The sequence below is a fragment of the Anabas testudineus genome, chromosome 2 (assembly GCF_900324465.2).
Source record: "Anabas testudineus chromosome 2, fAnaTes1.2, whole genome shotgun sequence".
Classification (NCBI taxonomy): domain Eukaryota; kingdom Metazoa; phylum Chordata; class Actinopteri; order Anabantiformes; family Anabantidae; genus Anabas; species Anabas testudineus.
In genome coordinates, this window is record NC_046611.1 from 7627011 (window position 1) to 7648255 (window position 21245).

The 21245-nt window shown below is 37.9% G+C and overlaps 4 protein-coding genes across 7 annotated transcripts in view; 3 read left to right on the forward strand and 1 right to left on the reverse strand.

Moving 5' to 3' along the window:
* Positions 1 to 11622, forward strand: part of LOC113163237 (metalloreductase STEAP3) — a 124528-nt gene extending 112906 nt beyond the window's left edge. The window contains exons 3-8 of one of the 3 annotated variants that reach the window (XM_026361679.1): positions 4567 to 4653; positions 5589 to 5831; positions 6172 to 6438; positions 6523 to 7050; positions 7136 to 7300; positions 9850 to 11622. In XM_026361679.1, coding sequence (XP_026217464.1) covers positions 4567 to 4653; positions 5589 to 5831; positions 6172 to 6438; positions 6523 to 7050; positions 7136 to 7300; positions 9850 to 10137 — 1578 coding nt within the window. In that variant the 3' untranslated portion in view covers positions 10138 to 11622. Of the gene's footprint in view, positions 1 to 4555; positions 4662 to 5588; positions 5832 to 6171; positions 6439 to 6522; positions 7051 to 7135; positions 7301 to 9849 lie in introns of those variants that run through there. The other 2 variants (XM_026361681.1, XM_026361680.1) reach the window with 2 other exon arrangements.
* A 492-nt stretch (positions 11623 to 12114) lies between these two features.
* Positions 12115 to 14665, forward strand: LOC113163240 (acyl-CoA-binding protein-like). Its single transcript, XM_026361685.1, has 4 exons — positions 12115 to 12230; positions 12495 to 12612; positions 13713 to 13775; positions 14018 to 14665. Exons 1-4 carry the CDS (start codon positions 12225 to 12227, stop codon positions 14089 to 14091), a joined length of 261 nt encoding a protein of 86 aa, XP_026217470.1. The 5' UTR covers positions 12115 to 12224; the 3' UTR covers positions 14092 to 14665.
* A 618-nt stretch (positions 14666 to 15283) lies between these two features.
* LOC113164297 (secretin receptor) lies at positions 15284 to 19664 on the reverse strand. Its single transcript, XM_026363535.1, is given in 13 exon segments — positions 15284 to 15508; positions 15610 to 15651; positions 15866 to 16004; positions 16156 to 16247; positions 16813 to 16882; positions 16976 to 17036; positions 17131 to 17284; positions 17473 to 17605; positions 17730 to 17827; positions 18439 to 18539; positions 18933 to 19046; positions 19382 to 19481; positions 19560 to 19664. Coding segments are annotated over 13 exon segments (1395 nt in total). The 3' UTR covers positions 15284 to 15322.
* A 519-nt stretch (positions 19665 to 20183) lies between these two features.
* cfap221 (cilia and flagella associated protein 221) overlaps positions 20184 to 21245 on the forward strand; it is a 90332-nt gene continuing 89270 nt past the window's right edge. For both annotated transcript variants that reach the window (XR_003298991.1, XM_026363634.1), the window contains exons 1-2: positions 20184 to 20308; positions 20802 to 20979. Coding sequence is in view for 1 of the 2 variants with exons in the window: in XM_026363634.1 (XP_026219419.1) it covers positions 20850 to 20979 (130 nt within the window). In the remaining variant the exon portion in view is untranslated. The remainder of the gene's footprint in view (positions 20309 to 20801; positions 20980 to 21245) is intronic.

Sequence of the window (21245 nt, forward strand, 5' to 3'; positions counted from 1 at the left end):
GTTTAAAAGGATTCCACAAAGACTCTTCAATATCTTCATGTAGAAATACATGTCAGACATATGGTTGGAAGAGTAAATCTTTATCTTTAAAACTCAATTTGATCGCATGTGTGATGAGACTTTTGTGGAAATTGTATAATAAAAGTAATAAAATATCCAAATATAACCTATTTACGCATTAACCTTTGTAAAATATGGTTCAGTAAAGACATGGAAGATTAGGCCTATAATTATTAGTGTTAGCTTGAGCACATTGTGTTTGTGAACACATTAGTAACCAGTTAACACAGAAAACTAGGTGTCACATAATTTTATTCCTCCTCCTGTATACAGTATCTGTATCCAAACAACTTTGCAAATTAATATAAATACATTATTTTTTAATTATGAACACTACTAAACCAGGTTAAAATCAGATTTAAAAGGCAATCTAGACAGCATGCTCTAATATTTGACTCAGACCATGAGGGTGCCCTTAAACGTCAGAACCAAATGGCTGAAGGCACGTTTATTGTGGTGACATGAAATGTCCAACTGCATCGGTCATTTAACACACACACACACACATACGCAGACACAGGGGCAGCAGGGCTAACAGAAGGGGGGAAAGCAAATAATATATGCAGGGAGTGGACCAGAGATGTCTGACGGTTGTCGACACCTTCAGCTCCAAGCTTCCCCTGGCTGCAGGGACATATTTGATGTCTTGTTTCATGAGGTGGTGAACCACAGGCCTTGAATTTAGATCCTTCAACAAATTAAAATTCTTGCTGTGAACAGGCACTCATTACTCCATTGCATACAAATTTGTCTTAAATGCCTCTTTAGCCTCTTTTGTTTCTCTTTCCATTGAGGCCATGTGTTCTAAGCATGTGGTTTCTAAGCACATCAGAAAAATAAGACTATTATCAGTGTCTTTCAATGGTTATTTCCAAAGAGTGCAAGCTTTTGAGACACCCAATAAAGACAGCCTTTGCTCATTGAAAATAAAAGCGTTATTGATTTTGTCCTACAGCTTCAAAATTCCCCCGAAGGACCCGTAATACTTAGAAACTGCAAGCTGGGTGTTAAGCACCTGGAATTGGAGCACAGGCCCCATATCCACAACAGAGGCTTTAGAGCTCAAGGCGGTGTGCGAAATCTTCAGAGGCCAGAGACAAGGCTTAACTGAAGCCCTGTGGTCACACTCCAGAAGCCCCACCCCTAACCAATTTCAGCTTTTGCTCTGCTCAGCTCCCCAACTCCCCAGAACATAGCTCCAGCTGTGCTGCTTATGTCTGAAGGTGAGACAGAGCATGAGACGTCACGATAGAGCTGGGTCAAATGGGAAATTGAGGTTAAAATTTGAGGACAGTCCTGGCAACAAGCAATAATAATCTGAAAAACAAACCACTAAAAATAAGTATGAGGAGGAAGTCATATAGAGCACGCTATGCTTCTCGACTCTGCTACATGACTGCAGAAATGACCTTTACTCAGGATTAGTACAGTGAACTGTATCTTAAGGCTATGGTGAGCCATGCACAACACACTGTCCACACTATGCACTGAAGCTGCTGAGATTATCCTGCCCTGCAGCACTGCTTCTAATCATGATGTGCAATAAACACAAACTATACAATAAGACAAACAGATCAGGTCCTCATTAGCTGTCCATCTACCTAAAATGTTACATAACCCAACGAGAACGGAAACAAAACTAAACTAAAGCAAATGAAGAAAACAACAACGGCTGTTTCAGAACATGGAAAGAAGTAGTAACACAATACAAACATACTTTATTAAGGTGCTGCATTCAAAGTGTGTCAAACTATTTAAAACAATGAAACCAAACACAGTTTTTGACACTGTTTATGACCAGCTATTTTCTGCAATATATATTATTTACATTGGTTGGTTTTCTCTCCATATAGCCATTTTATTGCTGACTCAGATTGCCTAGCTGCTTAAGAGATTCACAGAAAGGGGTATCACATTTAAAATTATAGAAGAGCTATTTATAGTAGAACTTCAGTAAATGTTTGCAGTCACACTGCACCATTGAATAACATTTAGCTTTTATATTTTGGGAAATTTCAAAGCATAAACAAATCTGAGAGGAAACACTGGATATTCTTAAAAAGGTTTAACTATGGTAAAACAGTTTGTATGCATGGCTCCTTCTGCCTTAGTAATGGCACCCAACTGTATAATTAGCCCCACCAACTGTTTACGTGATAAACCACCACCTAATATTCACATACAGTAACAGTAGTGGATGAAAACACATATTTCACATTGTTGTTTGCAGGTTTTTTAATAAATATGCACTTATTTACCTTAGTGTTAACTCTGATTATTGCAGATCATTTACTAGCTTACAAGTCCAGATACGGTAAAATCACAAAATATGTCAAACTTAGCTAGAATGAGAAGATGTATCTCACACATCTCTCTGGAAACCACAGAAGAAAAAGTAGTGACAGCCCTCCAATTAACCTATGACTTCTATCTTCTCTCTATGATTTTATTACAGGATTAATTACAGGTGAAACACTGTAATAACATTCATTTTGGATGAGCAAAACACACTGTGTTTACTTAGTGAAATGTCATATGGTATTATTGTAAATCTCTGTGGGAAACTTTGTCTGAACCACAACAAGACAAGAAACTTGCAACATCAGCTCCTGTCTCCACACGTAACTCTAATCCCTGATGAAGGGCACTGGAGACACCGCATCCCTTGAAAGCACAGAAGCAAATGTCTTTGTCCATATAATATTTGATAGTGAGGTCCTGCCACATGTTAACACAGCTGCACCTGTTCACCTCGAGCTAACCGCTTATGACTGTACCTTTACTTCTCTGCCACAATATTTCACATCCAATCCATTTACATACAGTAAATCATGATTAGATTTGCTTTACCCTCAATAGCCAGAGCATACAACAATAGAACGATGTATGTTGGAGTAGTGTTGATTTATAAGGTTAAAATACATCTAAAAATTAGCATCACAACTCTTTAATTACTGGGGTAATTAGAGAGACCAGGGAATGTTAAAAGACCCTGATGTATTATTAATTAGCTTAACATTGTCACTTGTTTTAGAGAGAATAGCAAGATGAAACCTGTTTTATTGGAGTAAATTAGCTGTGGATTGTAAGATTAATATGTTACTACACCGGGGGACAACAGTTATCGATACTGTACCTATGAATGAAGAATCTCACAACCAGAGAGGCTATACATGTCAAGCTCTGTGACCTTAAACGTTGTAAACAAACATGAGGCAATGGCCAAGAGAGACTGAAATAGAGAGGGTAGGCAAGCATGCCTTTGGTGTGTGTGGAGGGGGGGATACACACTGATGTAGCACTGCAAGCCAGCGGGATTCAACCTTTTGCAAGTGGCAAAGGCAGACATGATGAAGTCATGCTGACAGTGTGTTACCGGCGGTCAGAAATCTTTTTAACACGATTTTACTTCAGCTTTTTCCTTTAAATCCCAAGGCCAATACACCAGTTCACTAAGCAGATGGTGTAAACTGGAAAAGTATTAAAAACCAATATAGTAAGAGAATCATTATACTTTCTGTTATTTTTAACAGCATATGCTGTTTGTCCAAGTCGTTTGTCCAACCAAACTGTATCTGTATCATTCTATTTAATATGCAGTGTGCCTCAGGGGTCAATTCTTGGTTCAATTCAGTTTTGAGTAATCTGAGACTCTGTATGTATTTTTCTGCATACTGTTATGGACAGTTACTCGAATTTAAATAACCCATTTGCCAAATGGGTTAAATCTAGTTGAACAAATTGTACTTTTTGCCAAGGCTAAATTTTTAACTTGTTGATTTTTTTGTTTAATAAAGCACCTTTTGGGGCTCAAACTAGCAGTTGCATGATACTTTATCAATTTTGAGCCACCCAGCCCTCCCTCTGCTTGGCTATGCTCTTCTACACCCTGCCCAACCCTTTAGCTCTCAGCCACATGAAATAACAAATTATAGGAATGCTAGAAAACAGTCACACAGAAATGATTCATCTTTTCTTATTAGCTAGAAAGGAGACCCTCACATTAAAAACCTTTGAATGTAGGTATCTCAGCACTGCTGCCAAACTGTTCCATCAACACAAGTTTTTGAAAGCACCTCTCTATTTAAGATATACTTTGAACCATACGTCTGCTAAAAAACTTTGACAAGTTATACATCTACATTGAAGCTCTACATTTCGAGTGCAGCTGCCCACTTTTAACCCCCTGTGTTAAACCAGTTCTTGTTCCTCTTGGCATTGGTGCACTATCAGTCGATTTGAAAATATTTTTCTTGATACACAAAGCATTTTTGTTGTTGTGTCTTCAGGTTATTTCACGGTCAGCAGTGAAAACATGATCGCACTTTACATGTTGTTGCTCCTTGACTCTGGAACATTGTCCCACAAACTGTGGGACAAACCTTTTTTTTTATTTTCAGACCATTTATTTTGTGGATTGTGCTCTTGAGTATGCTCAGGCTTTATCTGCTCTGTGTTGGCCAATAGTTTGGGGAGTTTATTCCCTGGTTTATCTGCTGCCCCCAGGCTGGAGGCGTGAGCAGGGCGGGGCTTTGGCTGGGACGTCATCTTATCAGGAAGGAGCGCAGGAGTTTACAGACGGAGGAGAAGCGTGTGAGTAAGTAAGTGTAAACTAGCAAAAAACGTGGCTGTACGTACTACTTAACTCTAAATTATTTAAAATAAGCTGTCATTTTTATCAAGTGTGTGTTCTCGTCTTGTATGTTAAGCAGCGTAACTTTATTCTGAGGTAGTTTCCACGAGTTCAACCGAGCACAACAAGGTGTATGCAAACCGTTGTTTCTGCTGTGAACAGAACATTAATATGCTTTTTGACATTTTTTTATTACTTTACCACTTAAAGGTCAGCTTTAGTAAAAGATAGATAGTTTGAATCGGTTTCTGAATAGTAGGGGTTTTTGTGGTCAGTTCGGCATACATCTGTCTGTTTACTAAAGCAGCGTTTTCATAGTAATGTACATTTTTCACTGCTAATAGAAGTAGGACAGGATGACCTTGGGTTTGGTATGTGGGACTCAACAGTGCCTTATGTGTTCAGAATCACGTTTAGCATGAATATAGCAGATTAGTAAGATGCATGCATTTCATTTTATGTTCTCTGATGTTTTGGATTTAGTGACAACAGTCTTAATTGTTACCATAAGGGTAAAGCTGTTATTGGCCTTTCACTGCCCTGATAATGCAGAAGACAAATCTAGGACATGTTAATTGAGACGCACAGCTACAGAGAATCCTAGTTCTGTTTTTTTTTTTTTTTTAACAAAAACAAAAAACAAACAGGCGATTGTTTTAACTTCATGTTACACATCTTTTATTATGGCATCTTCAGTTCTAATGCTATATGATATAACAGCCCTCTACAGTCTAGACCAAAATAACAGTGTGTGTAAGTTAATATCAAGTATCTTTATTAAATATTATCTTAAAAACAGTAGACTGCAGTGTGTATATGTCTGCAGTTATAATTATACATTTTTTTTCTTGCTCATGTTAAAATCCAAATATTTATCCTCTCCCCCTTTCTCTAGGCCTGCCGGTGTATTATGCCTGACGAGATGTCGAGGCCTTTAATCCGAGACAGAGGTGATGGAGGTGGGTGCAGACATTTGGAAGCTTCCATGTCTGAACCCGGTGCTCCAGTGATTGGCATCCTGGGTACAGGTGACTTCTCCCGCTCCCTGGCCAGAAGGCTGGTGACCTGTGGTTACCAGGTGGTGGTGGGGAGTCGAACCCCCAAGCGTGCTGTGGCTCTGTTCCCCGAAGAGGCCGAGGTGACACACACACAGTGATACTGACACTCATATCCATGCTTATCATGTAATTGGTGTTTTTGTTTCTGTGCCTGTGGTGATAATTATATATTTACCCACAGTTTCTCCAGCGTGGATAATAACTGTTGTTATTACCCTGAATACATAGTTAATATATAATCTTAGTTAAAGCTGAGAGTAAGCTGTGGCATGGTAACAGTATAGAGAGTCTGTTTTAAGGATGACCTGCATTTATGTTATAATTCTTAGATGATCTCTGCATACAATTATCTGTTAATGTCTAATAATGTACACTCCTCTTAATGGTAGAGCTTTGATCGTGTCTATTTCTTTCTTCCAGGTGACCTCTCAGATGGAGGCCGCCAGTCAGGCAGACCTGGTCTTTGTTGCTGTGTTCCCTGAGCACCACACCACACTGGTGAACTTGAAGCCGGCACTAGCTGGAAAAACACTGGTGGATGTTAGCAATGGTTTGCGGGTGAACAAGGACGGGCCTTCCAACGCTGAACAGCTGGCTGACCTGTTTCCAGAAAGCTCTATAGTCAAAGGGTTTAACACGATATCGGCCTGGACGCTCCAGGTGGGCCCTCGGGATGGAAGCAAGCAGGTAGGACACATCAACATCCCTTTATAGCTGCTCTATGTCTGTGTCTGAAGTCTTCTACTTTTTAACCATCTTCATTTTTTCTAGGTTCTCCTGTGCAGTGACAATCACGCAGCCAAGAGTTTGGTGATGCAGGTCTGTCGCAGGATGGGCTTCATCCCTGTTGATATGGGCCTCCTCTCTTCTTCCCTGGAGATTGAGAACATTCCCCTCTATCTGTTTCCCTCTTGGCGCATTCCTACCCTCTGCACCCTGTCCCTGTTCATTTTCTTCTACCTGTACAATTTCACCCGTGATGTCCTTCAACCCTACGTCACAGCAGGGAAGAGTGTTTTCTACAAAATTCCCATTGAGATTGTTAACGTCACTCTTCCTTCAGTGGCGTTGGTGATGTTAGCCCTCGTCTATCTCCCTGGTTTATTCGCTGCTTTGCTCCAGCTGAGGTGGGGCACCAAGTACAATCGCTTCCCCGACTGGCTGGACCGGTGGCTAATCAGGAGAAAACAGTTTGGGCTGTGCAGCTTCTTTTGTGCTGTTTTACATGCCATCTACAGTCTGTGTCTTCCATTGAGGAAGTCTTTTCGCTACAAACTGATCAACACTGCTTTAAAACAGGTGAGATTATGAATTAATCTGCATTTGATGTTAACACGAAGTGAAATCTCTGGACACACTGAGATATTTAGTATTTATTATCCAGGTGAAGAATCATCAGGAGATGTTGTGGGATGATGAAGAGGTGTGGAGAATGGAGCTGTACCTCTCTGTGGGCATCATGGCCCTCGGGCTGCTGTCTCTGCTGGCTGTCGCCTCGCTTCCTTCTGTGGCCAACACTGTCAACTGGAGGGAGTTCACCTTCATACAGGTACACACAGTCATACACAGAAACACACTCCATGTGAATACAGTGGTGAAAAAGGTATGTGAACCTTTGGAAATTCATGGTTTTCTGCTTTAATTTGCCATAAAATGTGATCTGATCTTCATCTAAGTCAAGAGTATTAACAAATATAATGTGCCTAAAATAATAAGACAAAAAATTGATATTTCATGTCTTTATTGAGAACAACCTTAAAAATCTCATAGTACTAGTGGAATAAGTATGTCTGTGGATCAGACCAGCACATCGTTTAGGAGGAACTTAAGCCCATTCTTCCAGGCATATTACATCATATTCTTTGGAAGTCTAGTGTGTCGCTTTCTTCATGTCCATCCATAGCATCTCTTTTGGGTTGAGGTCTGAGCTCTGTTGGTCGTAGATCCTCTGAAAGCTACTTTTGGTGAGGCATGGCTCACATAAGCTAACGTTTGAGTGTTTTTTGTCAGTCAGAAGTAGCTCTAGCTCCACACCTCACAAGACCCCAGGTATGCTAACACCTGAATCCCATACTTTTTCCACTAGCACATGAAAGATAATATTTTTGTGTTATTATTTTTAGGCACATTATAATTAATATTAAACTTAAACTTAGATGAAGTTCAGATCATGTTTTATGACAAATTAATGCAGAAAACCATGAAATTCCAAAAGGTTCACGTACTTTTTCCTGCCACTGCATATGCTGCAGGATTAAAATAGAACAATGAACAAAGAGTAGCGGACATGACACATAGACATACAGGCAGGCAGGTGTCAGGCTAATGTGTGCACACATGCCCACTATGTTCCCCATTCAATATGCTCACATGTTCAGTAGTTACACACAGACTGTGACTCCCGTGTGTGTCCTTCTGCAGCTGCCCCAGATTTAGCATTAAACTTAGGCTGTGACAAAGCCATCAGGAGTGTTGTGACTCAGTAACGACACACTTCCTCCTTTGGTCTCCTCTCCCCTTTTGACTTTCCTCCTCATAGCCCCCTCATTTCACCAGGACTTGATGTCCGTCTGTGCTGCTTATTCCCCTTTCATCTTTCTGTAATCCGGTGGCCGTCAGATTAGTCATGTGTCGACAGTCGGTGTGATGAAAGGCAACTTTCTGTCCAGCTCATCTAGACTGCAGGACAGCTGTGGGCAGCATGTGTGTCTTCATGTGTGTTGTGTACTTTATGTGCCCGTCGATGTGCATATATATATTTGTCTGTGTGTAAGAGGTGTACTAGTGTGTGTGTGTTTCACGATTCATCCATTACACATTAAGCTTCTGCCTCGAACCTGAAGGCAGAACATCGTCCACTTGACCTGTACTTAACTGCAAAACACAATCAGGTCCGTAAGTATTTTAACAGTGGCACAATTTTCATAATTTTGGCTCCAACACAATGGATTTGAAATAAAATGAACTGTATAAAAATTATTTTTTATGCAGAGTTGCCAGTTTTAGGGGCTGAAAAGACAAACAGAGCTTTTTTACAGTCAATGACTGCCTGGAGTCAGGAATTCAGAGATGTCACCCAGTGTGGGACTTATTCCCTGCTAATGCCCTGCCTTTACTGAGGTTGTTTTTGAGGTCAGCATTTAAAACTATTTAGTGTTAAGAGTTATTGCAGGAGCTCAATAGCAGCCCAGTAGTTAATGTGTGAACCACGTAACGGCAACGCCCCCCAACCATGAAGTGCCCTGGCTTAGCTTGAGCTGTCATACCCCCTTTCTTCCAAAGTTTCCTGTCTGCCTCTCTACTATCAGTCTATTTAATAAAGCCTAAAATGCAAAAAAGTATCTAAGAAAAATAGTTACGGTTCATCCATTACAGATTATGAGACATGTGACACAGAAATGTGCAGTGGATTAGATTTATGTTAACACTCTAATTCCAGACCTGTGAATTAAGTGTTCCAGGTCTAAAAGCACACATTGTGGGGTAAAACTATGATTCGTTCTGTTTCTGTAGCTGAAAACAAATCACACAAAAACACAACACACAACATGACTCATGATGACAAAGTATTTTTTAAAGGCAGCATATTTTAAAGAGTGGATTAAAACAAATGCCCAGTGCAGTTCTCCAGATGCACTATGAGATTGATGTTGGTTTTGCCATTATAACGATTATAATTTCTGACTAATATGTTTGAAAAATTGCTCGTCCCCATACTACTTTGAATGCGCTGTAATAAAAAGTCATCAGTCATGTCAAGTGGAAATAATTGCAATTCACTCAGCCCAGTTAGTGTGCAAACAAAGAACCATGAGGCTATTTTTAACCCCTGGCCTCCACCCAAGTCAACCTTGGGAAGTTTTTGTAATTAGTGGGCCCTGTAGGTGCATTTTATTTCATATACACACACACACGCATAGACTAGTGTGGTTCATTCAGGTCATGAGTGGTAGCTCATTGTGTTTCCTCAGGGTTGGCAGTAGCTTGTACCACAGTGAGCAAACATAGAGAAGTCACTCTCTGGGTTATTTTCTTTTTTGGGTCACATATTTGGACAGGTCGATTGTAACGGTGCATTTCCCTTCTCGCCTCCTGCAGTCCACACTAGGTTACTGTGCCTTGTACATGGCCACCTTCCACACGGCTCTCTATGGCTGGAGCCGTGCCTTCAATCCAGATCAGTACCCCTTCTTTATGCCTCCTACCTTCTTACTGGTCATCGTTCCTCCCATCACGGTCCTGCTGGGCCGCCTTGCTCTCTTCGTGCCCTGCGTGGCACAGCGACTCAGACAGATCCGCCGCGGCTGGGAGAGGAGCAGACACATCCGCTTTACCGTGCCGGATAACTACTGCCACAACGGGCTGGAGGATGTCAGTAATGTGTGAGAATCATGCCTTTAGACGTGTGTATGAAAATCCAGAAATCAAATGTGTACAAGTAGAGCTCTTTGCGTGTGCACTCATGAAGATAAATACCTCTCAGCCGCAGACCCACTGAAGATAAATCATTTAAAAAGATTTACGTAATGTATTGAAAGCTCATCTCTAAAGTCTGTTGAGGTTGTCTATGGTTATTTTCAACAAATCAGTGAGTTCCTCCTTAGAGAAATTTGATCTGTAGCGTGTCTGTTCTCATTATTATTGCACTATGCATTCAAATCAGTACTTAGTTCGTCCTGCTCTTTACTTTAATTTATTATTTTACTTGTTACTCGGTTTGAAGCTTAGTTTCTGGTTAGATATATGCAAAACAATCAGTTTTGAACTGCTGAAGATTTAATCAGTATAACTGAATCTTGATCATAGTTCAATATTAGTATCTGCGTCTGTGGAGTAAGATTACATATTATTAGTTTTTTAGGATGTTTTTCACTAGTGACGACAGTGTTTAACTTTGTTTTGCTGTTTGTTTTGTCTTCTATGAAATATGAAAATTCAATCTGCTGTTTTAGGGACTGTTTAAAAATTATTGGAAGGTGATGACACCTTTAGTTTAACTATTTAAAAATCAAGACCATTTCTACAGCATTGTTAATATTTTATTTGAACACTCCCTGTGAACTCTTAGTAATAACTAACAAAACCTATAGAATTTAAGATAATGTGCCCAAATTTATACACATATCTTACTAAACCACAAATTTTCACAATAGGTTCGACTAACACACATTAGTGATTAGTGAAATTAGCACATTTATGACATATTTATGACAAATGTGTCTATTTTTATCAAATACACCAAAGAACAGACGCTTCAAAATTTAAACAACTGGACTTACTACAATGATACAACTGATGTGTGACTGTACTGAACATCGTGACACATTTAACTGTTACTAAACTTCTACTTTGAGTAGAGGAAAATGAATCAGAAGATAAATACAGACCTTTCTCTGCCTGCTGAAGAAAGTTAAACCACTTACCATTCAGCAAAAAATAAAATAACAGTATTTATTCTTACCACCGTCAATCTAAATAATTTTCAAACAGTCCCTTACTGTGATTTTGTTCTTAAACTCTTATGTGCCAAGTGGAGAACCAGTGTCTGTAGAAGTTGTTTACTGTGGGTTGACATTTTTAAACAAGTTAGTGTTGTGTTGTACTAGTCCGACCTGATGATAGATAGACATCGCTGCACTTTTGATTTAAAAATGTCAGTGGACTGTTACAGAAGTTTACTGTTTTCATTATGAAGATGAAAGACACTGTTAAGTTTAATATGAGTTTTATGTTTTCTTGCCAAAGAAAATGACTTTCTGATAAGTGATGAACTGATGGTCATAATAATGTTCTGAAATTTGATGTACCCTCAAGACAGGAATGTAAAGACATTTATAAAACATAAAATACAGCAGTTTTAATACATCTGAATTTTTCTCTGGGTATTTACTGATGTGACGTAAATTTATTTGTGCACTTTTAGGTTTAAAGGCTGTAATAAAACATATATTTTTAAGAAGATAGATGAAGCCTGATCCGAAATGTGCAGCAGCACTGAACCCATCAGAACATGTGGCTGCTGCCATCTTGTGGTGGATAAATAATTTTCACTCTTCTTTCACAGCACCTTAGAAAACACAAAGACTAAAAACAGACCGTCAAGACAAAGTCAACACTGCAGCAATGCAAACTGTGTTTCATGTTTCAACTCAAAAAGCTGCTAATACTTCATCAAATGTATGAAAGAGACTCAGAAGATATATTTTAAAAGGTGTTAGGTGGAAACTTACAGTGGTGATAGGAGTTTGATTGTTGTGACATACAAGCCATGATAATTATAAATACATTTACAGCCAGATTTGAGATCTATTATGCAACAAAGCTGAATTAGCTGAAAATAGTGACTCAACAAAGTACCACCCACTTTTTTAAGCAACTCCCAACTGACAGACCACGTTACTGCAAGACGGGTTGGGCAAGCACCGACAACGTGAGTTCAGCAGCAACAAAGTGTGTTTGTTTCTCCTACAAACATGACTGTGAGTATGATCTCTTTGTGTTTCCTACATGTAAAAGTTATTGTATAATGAAGTTTTCTGTCAGTTGTGTTGATTTCTTAGTTCACAGTGATCATAATGAGGGTGTTGCTCTGCTGAGCTCCGTGTGTAAAGTCGTATATAAATGTGATGAGGCAATGCGTCTGAGCTTGTTCCTCGATTACTGAACAAAAAGAATGAATGTGACACCACAAACAAGAATTGAGGTTTTAATTACAAGAAGTATTTTCTCTCTTCTTCTGCCAGGAATCCTTTGAAAAAGCAGCAGAGGAGGTGAAGGTACTGAAGCAAAAACCAGACCATGGGGAAATATGTGCAATATATGGTTTATATAAGCAAGCTACTGTGGGCGATGTTAACATTGGTGAGTTTAAGGTTTTTATAATAATTCATCTGGAAAATGAAAGACACGGTACTGTGAACTGTTGTGTGTGAATGATTCAGTACAAAGGAGGGTGGGGCTGAGACAAGTCTGACAAGTTAGATCAGTTAATGTTCACAGACGTTCACATTTATATAAATGAGTTTATTTTATTTCAGTTTATTTCTTAGTAACAAACTAAAGTAAAAATTGGGAACATAGCTTCATTACTAACATCTGAAGTTAGTAGTTTCAGATATTCCGGATTATCTTTCTAAAAAATAAATACGTAAAGTAAAAGTAAAATTTAATTTAAAAATTTAATAATTTCAAGTTGGGTGAAAATATATCCTTAAAAAAGCAGAAGCATGAAAAGTATAAATAAAAATGAACAAAAAGACATTATGTTTAACAACCAAAACTTCATGTAGGATCCTATCACTCATACTTTCAGTGGTTTAACATAACTAATTACAATAATTCAAGTTCTACACTTAAGTACAAATATGAGGCACTTGTTTTATGTGAGTATTTCCATTTTAGGCTTGTTTACTGGTATTCAATTAGCTGGTCAAAAACAGCAAAGACACAACCTTCATTTCCTCAGCACTCTTACATGGACTATTTTTCTGCAATAAGTACTTTTACCTTAAATTCCTTATAGTTAAACACATTTTACTACTAATACTTTTTTATATGTATGTGATGATTTTCATTGCAGGACATTTATTGGAATGGGGTATTTTTACAGTGTGATATTACAACATTTACTCATTTAATGGATTGCAGTGCTTAAATAACAAATGGATTGGGACTATAAAGATCAACTATGTTGTTATCGATACACAGTTAAATTTGCCAAAACCTAAATCAAGCTAGCAGCAACATGAGACATGACATCAATGGAATTAGTCATAATGAAATGACACCAAATAATAATAATAATGCTAAAAAACTGACAAACTTACAAAACATTACATAATGCAGCTTTAAAAATGTGGTTTTGTATCTGTACTGCTTTTTGTAAGACTGCTGTTGTGTGTCTGGACACTTTGAATGACTTTGCACTTCCAAGTTATGCATGGTTGCTATTTCATTCGCAGAGCGTCCAGGGATGTTTGACTTCACGGGAAAGGCAAAATGGGATGCATGGGAGGCAAAGAAAGGTCAGATAATATACTAACTAAATCAACTAAAGAAAGCTGAATGAAAGTCCATGTAGAAAACATAGTGCAAAGCCAATGTTCAAAAATGCATTTTGAAGAGATATAATTATTACATAATGTTAAATTTAAAGCACATGTTAATTGTTTGCACTTCCTGAAGCTATACATTTATTATTAGATGTGTCATATGTTTTACCTTGACACTGATGAACACAATTCTTCTGTCTGTTTTAAACCAACAGGTCTGTCCAAAAATGAAGCTATGGCCACATATGTTGATTTGGTGGAGAAGCTAAAGGCAAAATATGGAATCTAGTGTCCACTGCTCTCAAATGCTTTAGGAATTTTACATGTCCTATTTTCTTTAACATAGAAACTATAATTGGAAGACAAGTTTAGAACTGTACATGCTGCTACACTCATTAGTACTTTGTTAGTGTAGAATAATTGATTAAAGCTTATGACTACTTTCTGTCACTCTATATTTCAATCTGATATCATGGATAAAGACTTGTTCTTTGGGCATCAAACCTAATTATATGGCTAAATATTCAAAAAAAATTAACTGTGTGCAAGAGGCACACAGTTAAATCTCAATCTCTTGTTAAACTTCTCCTTGAATGGTGCTTAATTTCATATCCTCTATATCACAGGGCACTCACTTTACTTGACTGGAAATAAATAGTGGTTAACGGCATAATGTTTAAAGTAGAATTACACTATTTTGACACATAAAGACGAGTTTATGCTAACTAAGTTAGTGAATTCTGTAAGTTTGGAGGAGATTTTGTTTGAAAAACAGCCCTGCTGGTGTCAAAGTGAGGCTTTTTGGGATGTATGTAACCTAGACTAAAAAGATGTAAAAATCCAATAAAAACAAAAATCTGTCATTTGTTAATTTCTTAATTTGACAAAAGTACAAAGGAAAGTCTGTGTTCACTGAACAACTCAATTGTATTTTTCTAAATGTAAGCAAGGCTGATGTCTGCATTATCAATCAAATTTACAAATTATATCGAGTCAAATAGTTTTGTATGTGTTTTCATAACTTTTCTGGAAATGGAGTTTGTACATTTTACTAGGATTGCTGCCAGTTTTATAGGTTAACAGTAACAATAACTTAACAGCCAAGAAGCAGCTTAATTATGTCTGGAAAAAAAACATCCTAATTAACAGGAAGTCTGTTACAAAGACATTTATTAGGATCTATGAATAGATGCTGTTTAGTTGTATTGTTAGAAATGTAGAAAGTAGGATAAAAGTGTTTTGGAGCTGACTAAGAATAAGTCAGTAAATCTTGTCAACTGCAGTTTTCCTTTCTTACTGTCTCATCGTTAAGAGCTAAAACTTTTTGAAAGTACAATACCAGATAGCTGGAGTATCCTAAAATATATATTAAATATCTGGAAATGAAAATAAAAAAACTATAAATGTGACAATTTGAATAAATTACTGCCACACACATTTTTAAGATACCTGTATAAGAACAAGCCAGACTGATGGTTAACTGGGCCTCTACAGTGCATAAGAGCCAATCCCAACAAAAATCACATCTCCACAGTATCCACAGGGAGTCCGGTGGTTGTGTGGCTGCCTGGAGAGCAGGGCAGCAGGGACACCTGTGTGTGAGGAGGCCCACTGTGGCTGATGGAGCTGTGATGCTGCCTGGGCCGACTGGGAAGGTGCTGGGTGAGCTTCCATCTCCTCCATCTCCTCTGAATCTCATGCTGCACCTTTTGAATATCGGCAGATCCACAATTAGCTCCACATCTTCAAAATTAACATTTAACTTTGGAGCTATAGGTTTTCTGTAATTTGGCGACGCAGGTCTTACCTCTCCATTCATAAAGCAGTAGAGGATAGCGACCACAAAACCCTTAGTGACAGAAAGAGAGGTCAGTGAGAGTAGCTGTATTTGTCATTATTTGAAGTTTGTTTGGCATGTTAGCTCTCTCCTATAATATTAGAAGCATTATGTGAATGTAAAGACACAAACTGACTGCAAAGTGACAGAAAACGACTGCAAACATTGTTACAGTGAATATCCTGAAGGGATTATTGTCTTAACACATCCCTGCATATTCGTGTACCTGTGTGGATGACAGAGCCAGCTCTGCAAAGGTCCATATCTTAAACACGGAGCTGCTGACTTCGACAGGTAAGAAAACAAACAGGATGTAATGCAGACCAAACAGTGCCACAAGAAAAAATGTGGATTTAATCAGCCTCCTGGTGAAAGAACATAAAGAAAGTATTTTTCTTAAATAATAATTGTATTAATAAATAAATGGCCTATTTATCAGATACAATTCCTTTACATATAAAAAACTACTGCCATTAGTTTTAACAACAACAATGCCACGGTGCGATTACTACTCACTTGTACTGGCTGAATTCATTCCTCTGTGCATATGGCATTCTCAGTTTGTTCACCAATATCCTCAAAATGCCCAAGAAGAAGATCAGATTCATCTGAAAATAATAAAACCGGTGAACACTGTCAACACCATTAAGTTGTTTTGTGATTCAAATACTGCTTTGGAAATACCTTAATTGATTTTATTGCCAAGAATTAGAGGAGACGTTTAAGACCACTTTCATTGAATCTAGCTCCAGCTGCTGGTTAACATAGCTGAGCACAAAGGCTGGAAATGAGGAAGCTGCTAGCCTGACTCTGTCAAAAACAGTGAAAACAGCACCACCAGAATCACTCACCAACATGTTATAATGTTGTTTGGTGGATTCTTAACAAAAACTGTGCTGTGAAAATGTGGGATTATTTTGTCATCAATGTGATGTTTCCAGGCAGCCATCAGTCGCCTCGCTTGACCAACAACAGCTACTGAACATAGCACAACATTGACTGTTCACATGTTTTCAGTCTTTATGTTGAAACTAACCAGCTGCTGCCTATAGCTTCATATTTAGCAGACAGAAATGAGAGCTGTGTCTATGGCCTCATCTGTCTCATGGTGAGAAAGTGTATTTCCTGAGATGTTACATAACATTTTTTAAAGACACAAAACAACTGTTTTACAGATATAGTCAGAAGAACTGGCACTCGAAGTATCCACCAAATCCATTCATGTGTCCTGGTTTCCCAGCACCTATGGTAATAAAATAAGAAAAGAAAATGATACTCATAATAACCATATAAATGCTAATGAATGAATAAATTAAATATTTTTATACCCCCTTACCCTTCATCTTCATAAAAATACTTGGCACATCCCCAGGAAACAATAACAATTAATGGTATACCTGGGTGATGAAATAAATCTTTATGTCTAACAATGTATTATATGTATTCAGCTGTGAATATGAGCACTTTATTCTTGTTAACAAATCTCTCTACCCCAGCTCAGGACGATGTACCAGGCGAGGTGTTTCTTCAGGGAGAAGAAGGAGCGGCTTACTAAGGTGAACAGGAAGTGACCTTCCACCAGCAGCCAGCTGTAGTTTGCCAGGATGGAGTAGTTGGAGAACATCAGCACAAGCTTACAGGCCACCTGCCACACAGGAGAAGTGTCAGTGTTTTCAGCTAGAACCCCCATGTGAGCTCCTTCCTGCCTCTATGTACTGTAATGTGTTTAGTCTATTCATTTTCACATTTATTTTCCAGTGAAGTCTCTAATGGTTGTTGAGTATCTGAGTATTAGAAGTACAGTATGACTGAAAAGTATTGGTCCATTCATACCGGGTAGTGGTCACAGTGGTAGAATTCCTCATTAGTAAATAACAGAGAATCCCTAATGAAGATGAAGATGGCTCTCAGGATGAAGGAGATAAACAGCTGGATGTGAATGTAGTTCCTGGTACAGTGCAGCTTCCTAAAGAAATGTTGTATAATATGCAAATCATTTACAAACTAGACAGAAATGTCAGTCGTGATTTTAGACTAATGTGTGGTTGAGAGAGACTAAGAGAGAAAAGATAAACAAAAGTGTTTCTCACCTTAACAGACAAAATATGGTGATGGCGATTGTGAGAGAGATGAGAGAGAGTGTGTATCCGGCTGTGTACATGGTCTTCACGTAGAAGAAGTACAATGACTGACCAAAGGAGAGAGGACGTCATCACAAACAAAGCAGCATTTGATGATTTGACAATAGCAAGTATCTAAAAATTAATGACTGTAAATGTATCAAATTCATTTTATATCCAAACATTGATGAACATAATGCGTTTGGCTCATCCTATAATTTAAAAATGTCTGTTTTTTAAATTACATATTCAATTCTGTAACGTTTGTTAAAACACTGGATATTGAGCTTTTTTTGGAAAGCTTGCAGCATATTATCTTTATTAAAGATCAAAGCTGGTAGACAAAATCTAGTTCTTTACAATTAAAAAGTCTACTTACTAGTACTTCTAAAGCTCACCAGTTATCACATTCTATCTTATTTTATGACAAAACAAACTAAATTAAATGTCACTATGAGCTTTTAGAATCACTGCAGCAATGGCATCAAAATGAGAATACAATACAATTTTCTCAATGTCTTTAAATAAACATATATGTATTTACAGAGATATTTAAATATTTTAACTGATAAATGGTTGACTTCACATTCATTCATGCAAGATTGGATGTATTTGTTACTGAACTGTGCTATACAGTACATAAACTACATAAACATTACAAATATTAGTTGTCACAAACCTCTTCAACAACACTCTCATTGAAAGTGTAACCACATGCTTCCGTGTGTGGGAAGAGTGGGTCTGACCAGCCGTCAGCAGTGCAATTACGATGTACTTTACCTGCAAAATAGCAAAAAGCTTTGGTAGCAACAGGATTAGGTTTAGGCCCAGTGTGTAGATCTGTGTTCTCAGGTTTATTTGACACTAAAAATCTGCAAGCCCATTATTTCCCCTCTTCAGGTTCTTCACTAAACCCCTGACTCATCAAAAAAAATACTATGGAACTATTGCCCTCATCTCCTAACATAAACACACCAGTGTTGCCTAGTGTCTCTATGTACACAAGCATTTTATGGCTGAATATCTGCATAGAGACCCCACGCACAAACAGAGTGTGATTCTTATGAAAATGTTTTTTTCTGGCAAATAATTTACCAGTGTAATGTGGAACAGATAATCGCTAAGGATCTGATCTGTTGAAAATAGTTGTCAGTGTATGTGGTAGTAGCTCACTTTCTGAATTGAAGAAATCTGGACATGGTTGAGAGACAATCTCCCCCAGAGAAGCAGGTGGCCAACAGTTCAGGTCATCCCACATTCCCTCACAGTGCACACTGATATTGTTTTCTTAATAAATTAAACACAAATGGCACGTTTAGCTTCAATTTGCTTGGATTCAAGTGGATAAAATAACATGATAAAATAATTATTAATTATTATGATTAGCATAAATACTATAAAATGTGAATTAATCTACATCGTTCAATAAACAATAATATGAAATAACTAAAACAGGTTTTAACACTTGTTAATTTCAAAGTACATTATGTCATAAAACCACTGGGTGTCACTAAAACATTGCATCATATTTCTGTGGTTTCAATAAGATTGATTTAAATGTTTTTTCTTTTATATAGATTAATCACCACAAAAGATCCAAAATGCGCAGTTTATTTACTCACCTGTCGCTTTGTGTAACTTAAAAAGCAGCAGGTCGTTCATACATTTTTCCTCCTCTTTCACAAGATTTAAGTGAGGGTGACAACCCGATGATGACTTTGCCTGTGGACAAAGTACAAGTAATAATGCACTTTATAATAATATTTTTCATAGATGAAATCCAAACATCTGTTTTCCCACCTGTGGGAGCAGTAACACTGCGATGAGGCCAACTTTTTCCATTTTGTCCAACAGGTTCAATTTTTCCATCAAGATATGTACCTATGTCCAAACTTCAAGCCGCATATCTGATTGGAGTGAAAAGGAAGCATTCCACTGTGCAGCAGATATATGATGATGTCTGAAAATCCAACACAGACCAAGTCAGTATCGATAATTACGCACAGAATTCTTCAGGACAATCTGATAAGAGCTTTTATCAAGGTGGCTTTAATAAGATTCAAACTTCCTGTCGTAACTTCCAAATTAAGTTATTGTAGATACATGTAATATTGTGCATCAGCGTGAAAACCGCTTATTATTTAGCAGCACACGAACATTAGGTTACATATTAGCAAATGTAATTAGCTGATTCATATAATGTGTTTTGAATGCATCTATTGAAAGCAATAGCGACAGACAAAACGCGGCAACTTTATTTTTTTTTGCGTGGGCTTTTAATTTGAAAGTCAAAAGGCTAGCTTCTGGTCTAATGTTGGCTGGTTTGATGGACATAAACGGAACGTCCTGCTGACGAATCACATTCGCCCATAGCATGTTTGTCCCGCCCCTGCAGAGAACCAGCGTCACTATAGCAACCACAGTGTTTGATTAGTGGGGTCTTTACCATCAACAAGACGACAACGCTTTCTTCCTTTTTATAAAGGAAACAGACGGAATATGGCTGTTTTATACGAACAGCTAAAAGCAACCAAGTGTCTAAAACATAAGTAAGTCCAGCAGTAACACTGTCAAAACGCTTTTTTTACTAGAAGCTGGTAAAACTTTTCCTAATTAGCCTCTGTTTGGTTAAGGCTAACGTTACTTTTAGCTAACAGGTAGCAGTACTTTAGCATTAACTTTAGATACTTGCTACTGCTATCTTACTTACATATTTGTTAACAACTGCAGGTATAACGAATTGACAACAATACGGTGGTTCTGTTTTTAAATAAAAATTAAAAATTTAATTAGTTAGCTTGTCTCTCACAAACATGCACAATGATATGAGACATATTATCAGAGTCATTTGTGATGCCTCTTGTGGCTATTACCTGTATCATATCAGATCATATTATGACAGTATACTGATAGATAATGTAACAAATTCTAAAATTAATTACTATATTTAACCATAACATATTATTTCCCCAGATTAGAAACTCATATGTTTACCAACATAATATTTCCTAACACACTGCTGTCTCCTTGAATGTCTTCCAGCCTTCTGTCATTTCTCTCATGAAGAGCCAGGGCTGACCTTTTGCCAAGATGGAGGTGGCCCTGTCTGGTCCTCAGATACTCTCGGAGCCTCAGAGGAGGGGGACACCTTTGCCTCTGAGCCAGCTGGTGGAGGAGAGCAGGAGCAGAGCCAACATACCCAATCATCTACTCGAATCAAGTACATATTAAACATGACCTCTGTAACACTCTGATATGGTGCATTAACACTGTTTTCTTTCTGCCAGTGATAATACCAAGTATTTAACCAACCATCTCTAACATTTACACTGTGTGAGACAAAGTCATAAGACTCAGTTGTTTTACATTTACATTTAGTCATTTGGCAGACGCTTTTATCCAAAGTGACTTACAGGGTACAAGTGTTTTGGTTATGTTTCAGTCACTAGACAAGGGTAAAGGCTCTTTGCAGATGTGTGAAACCTA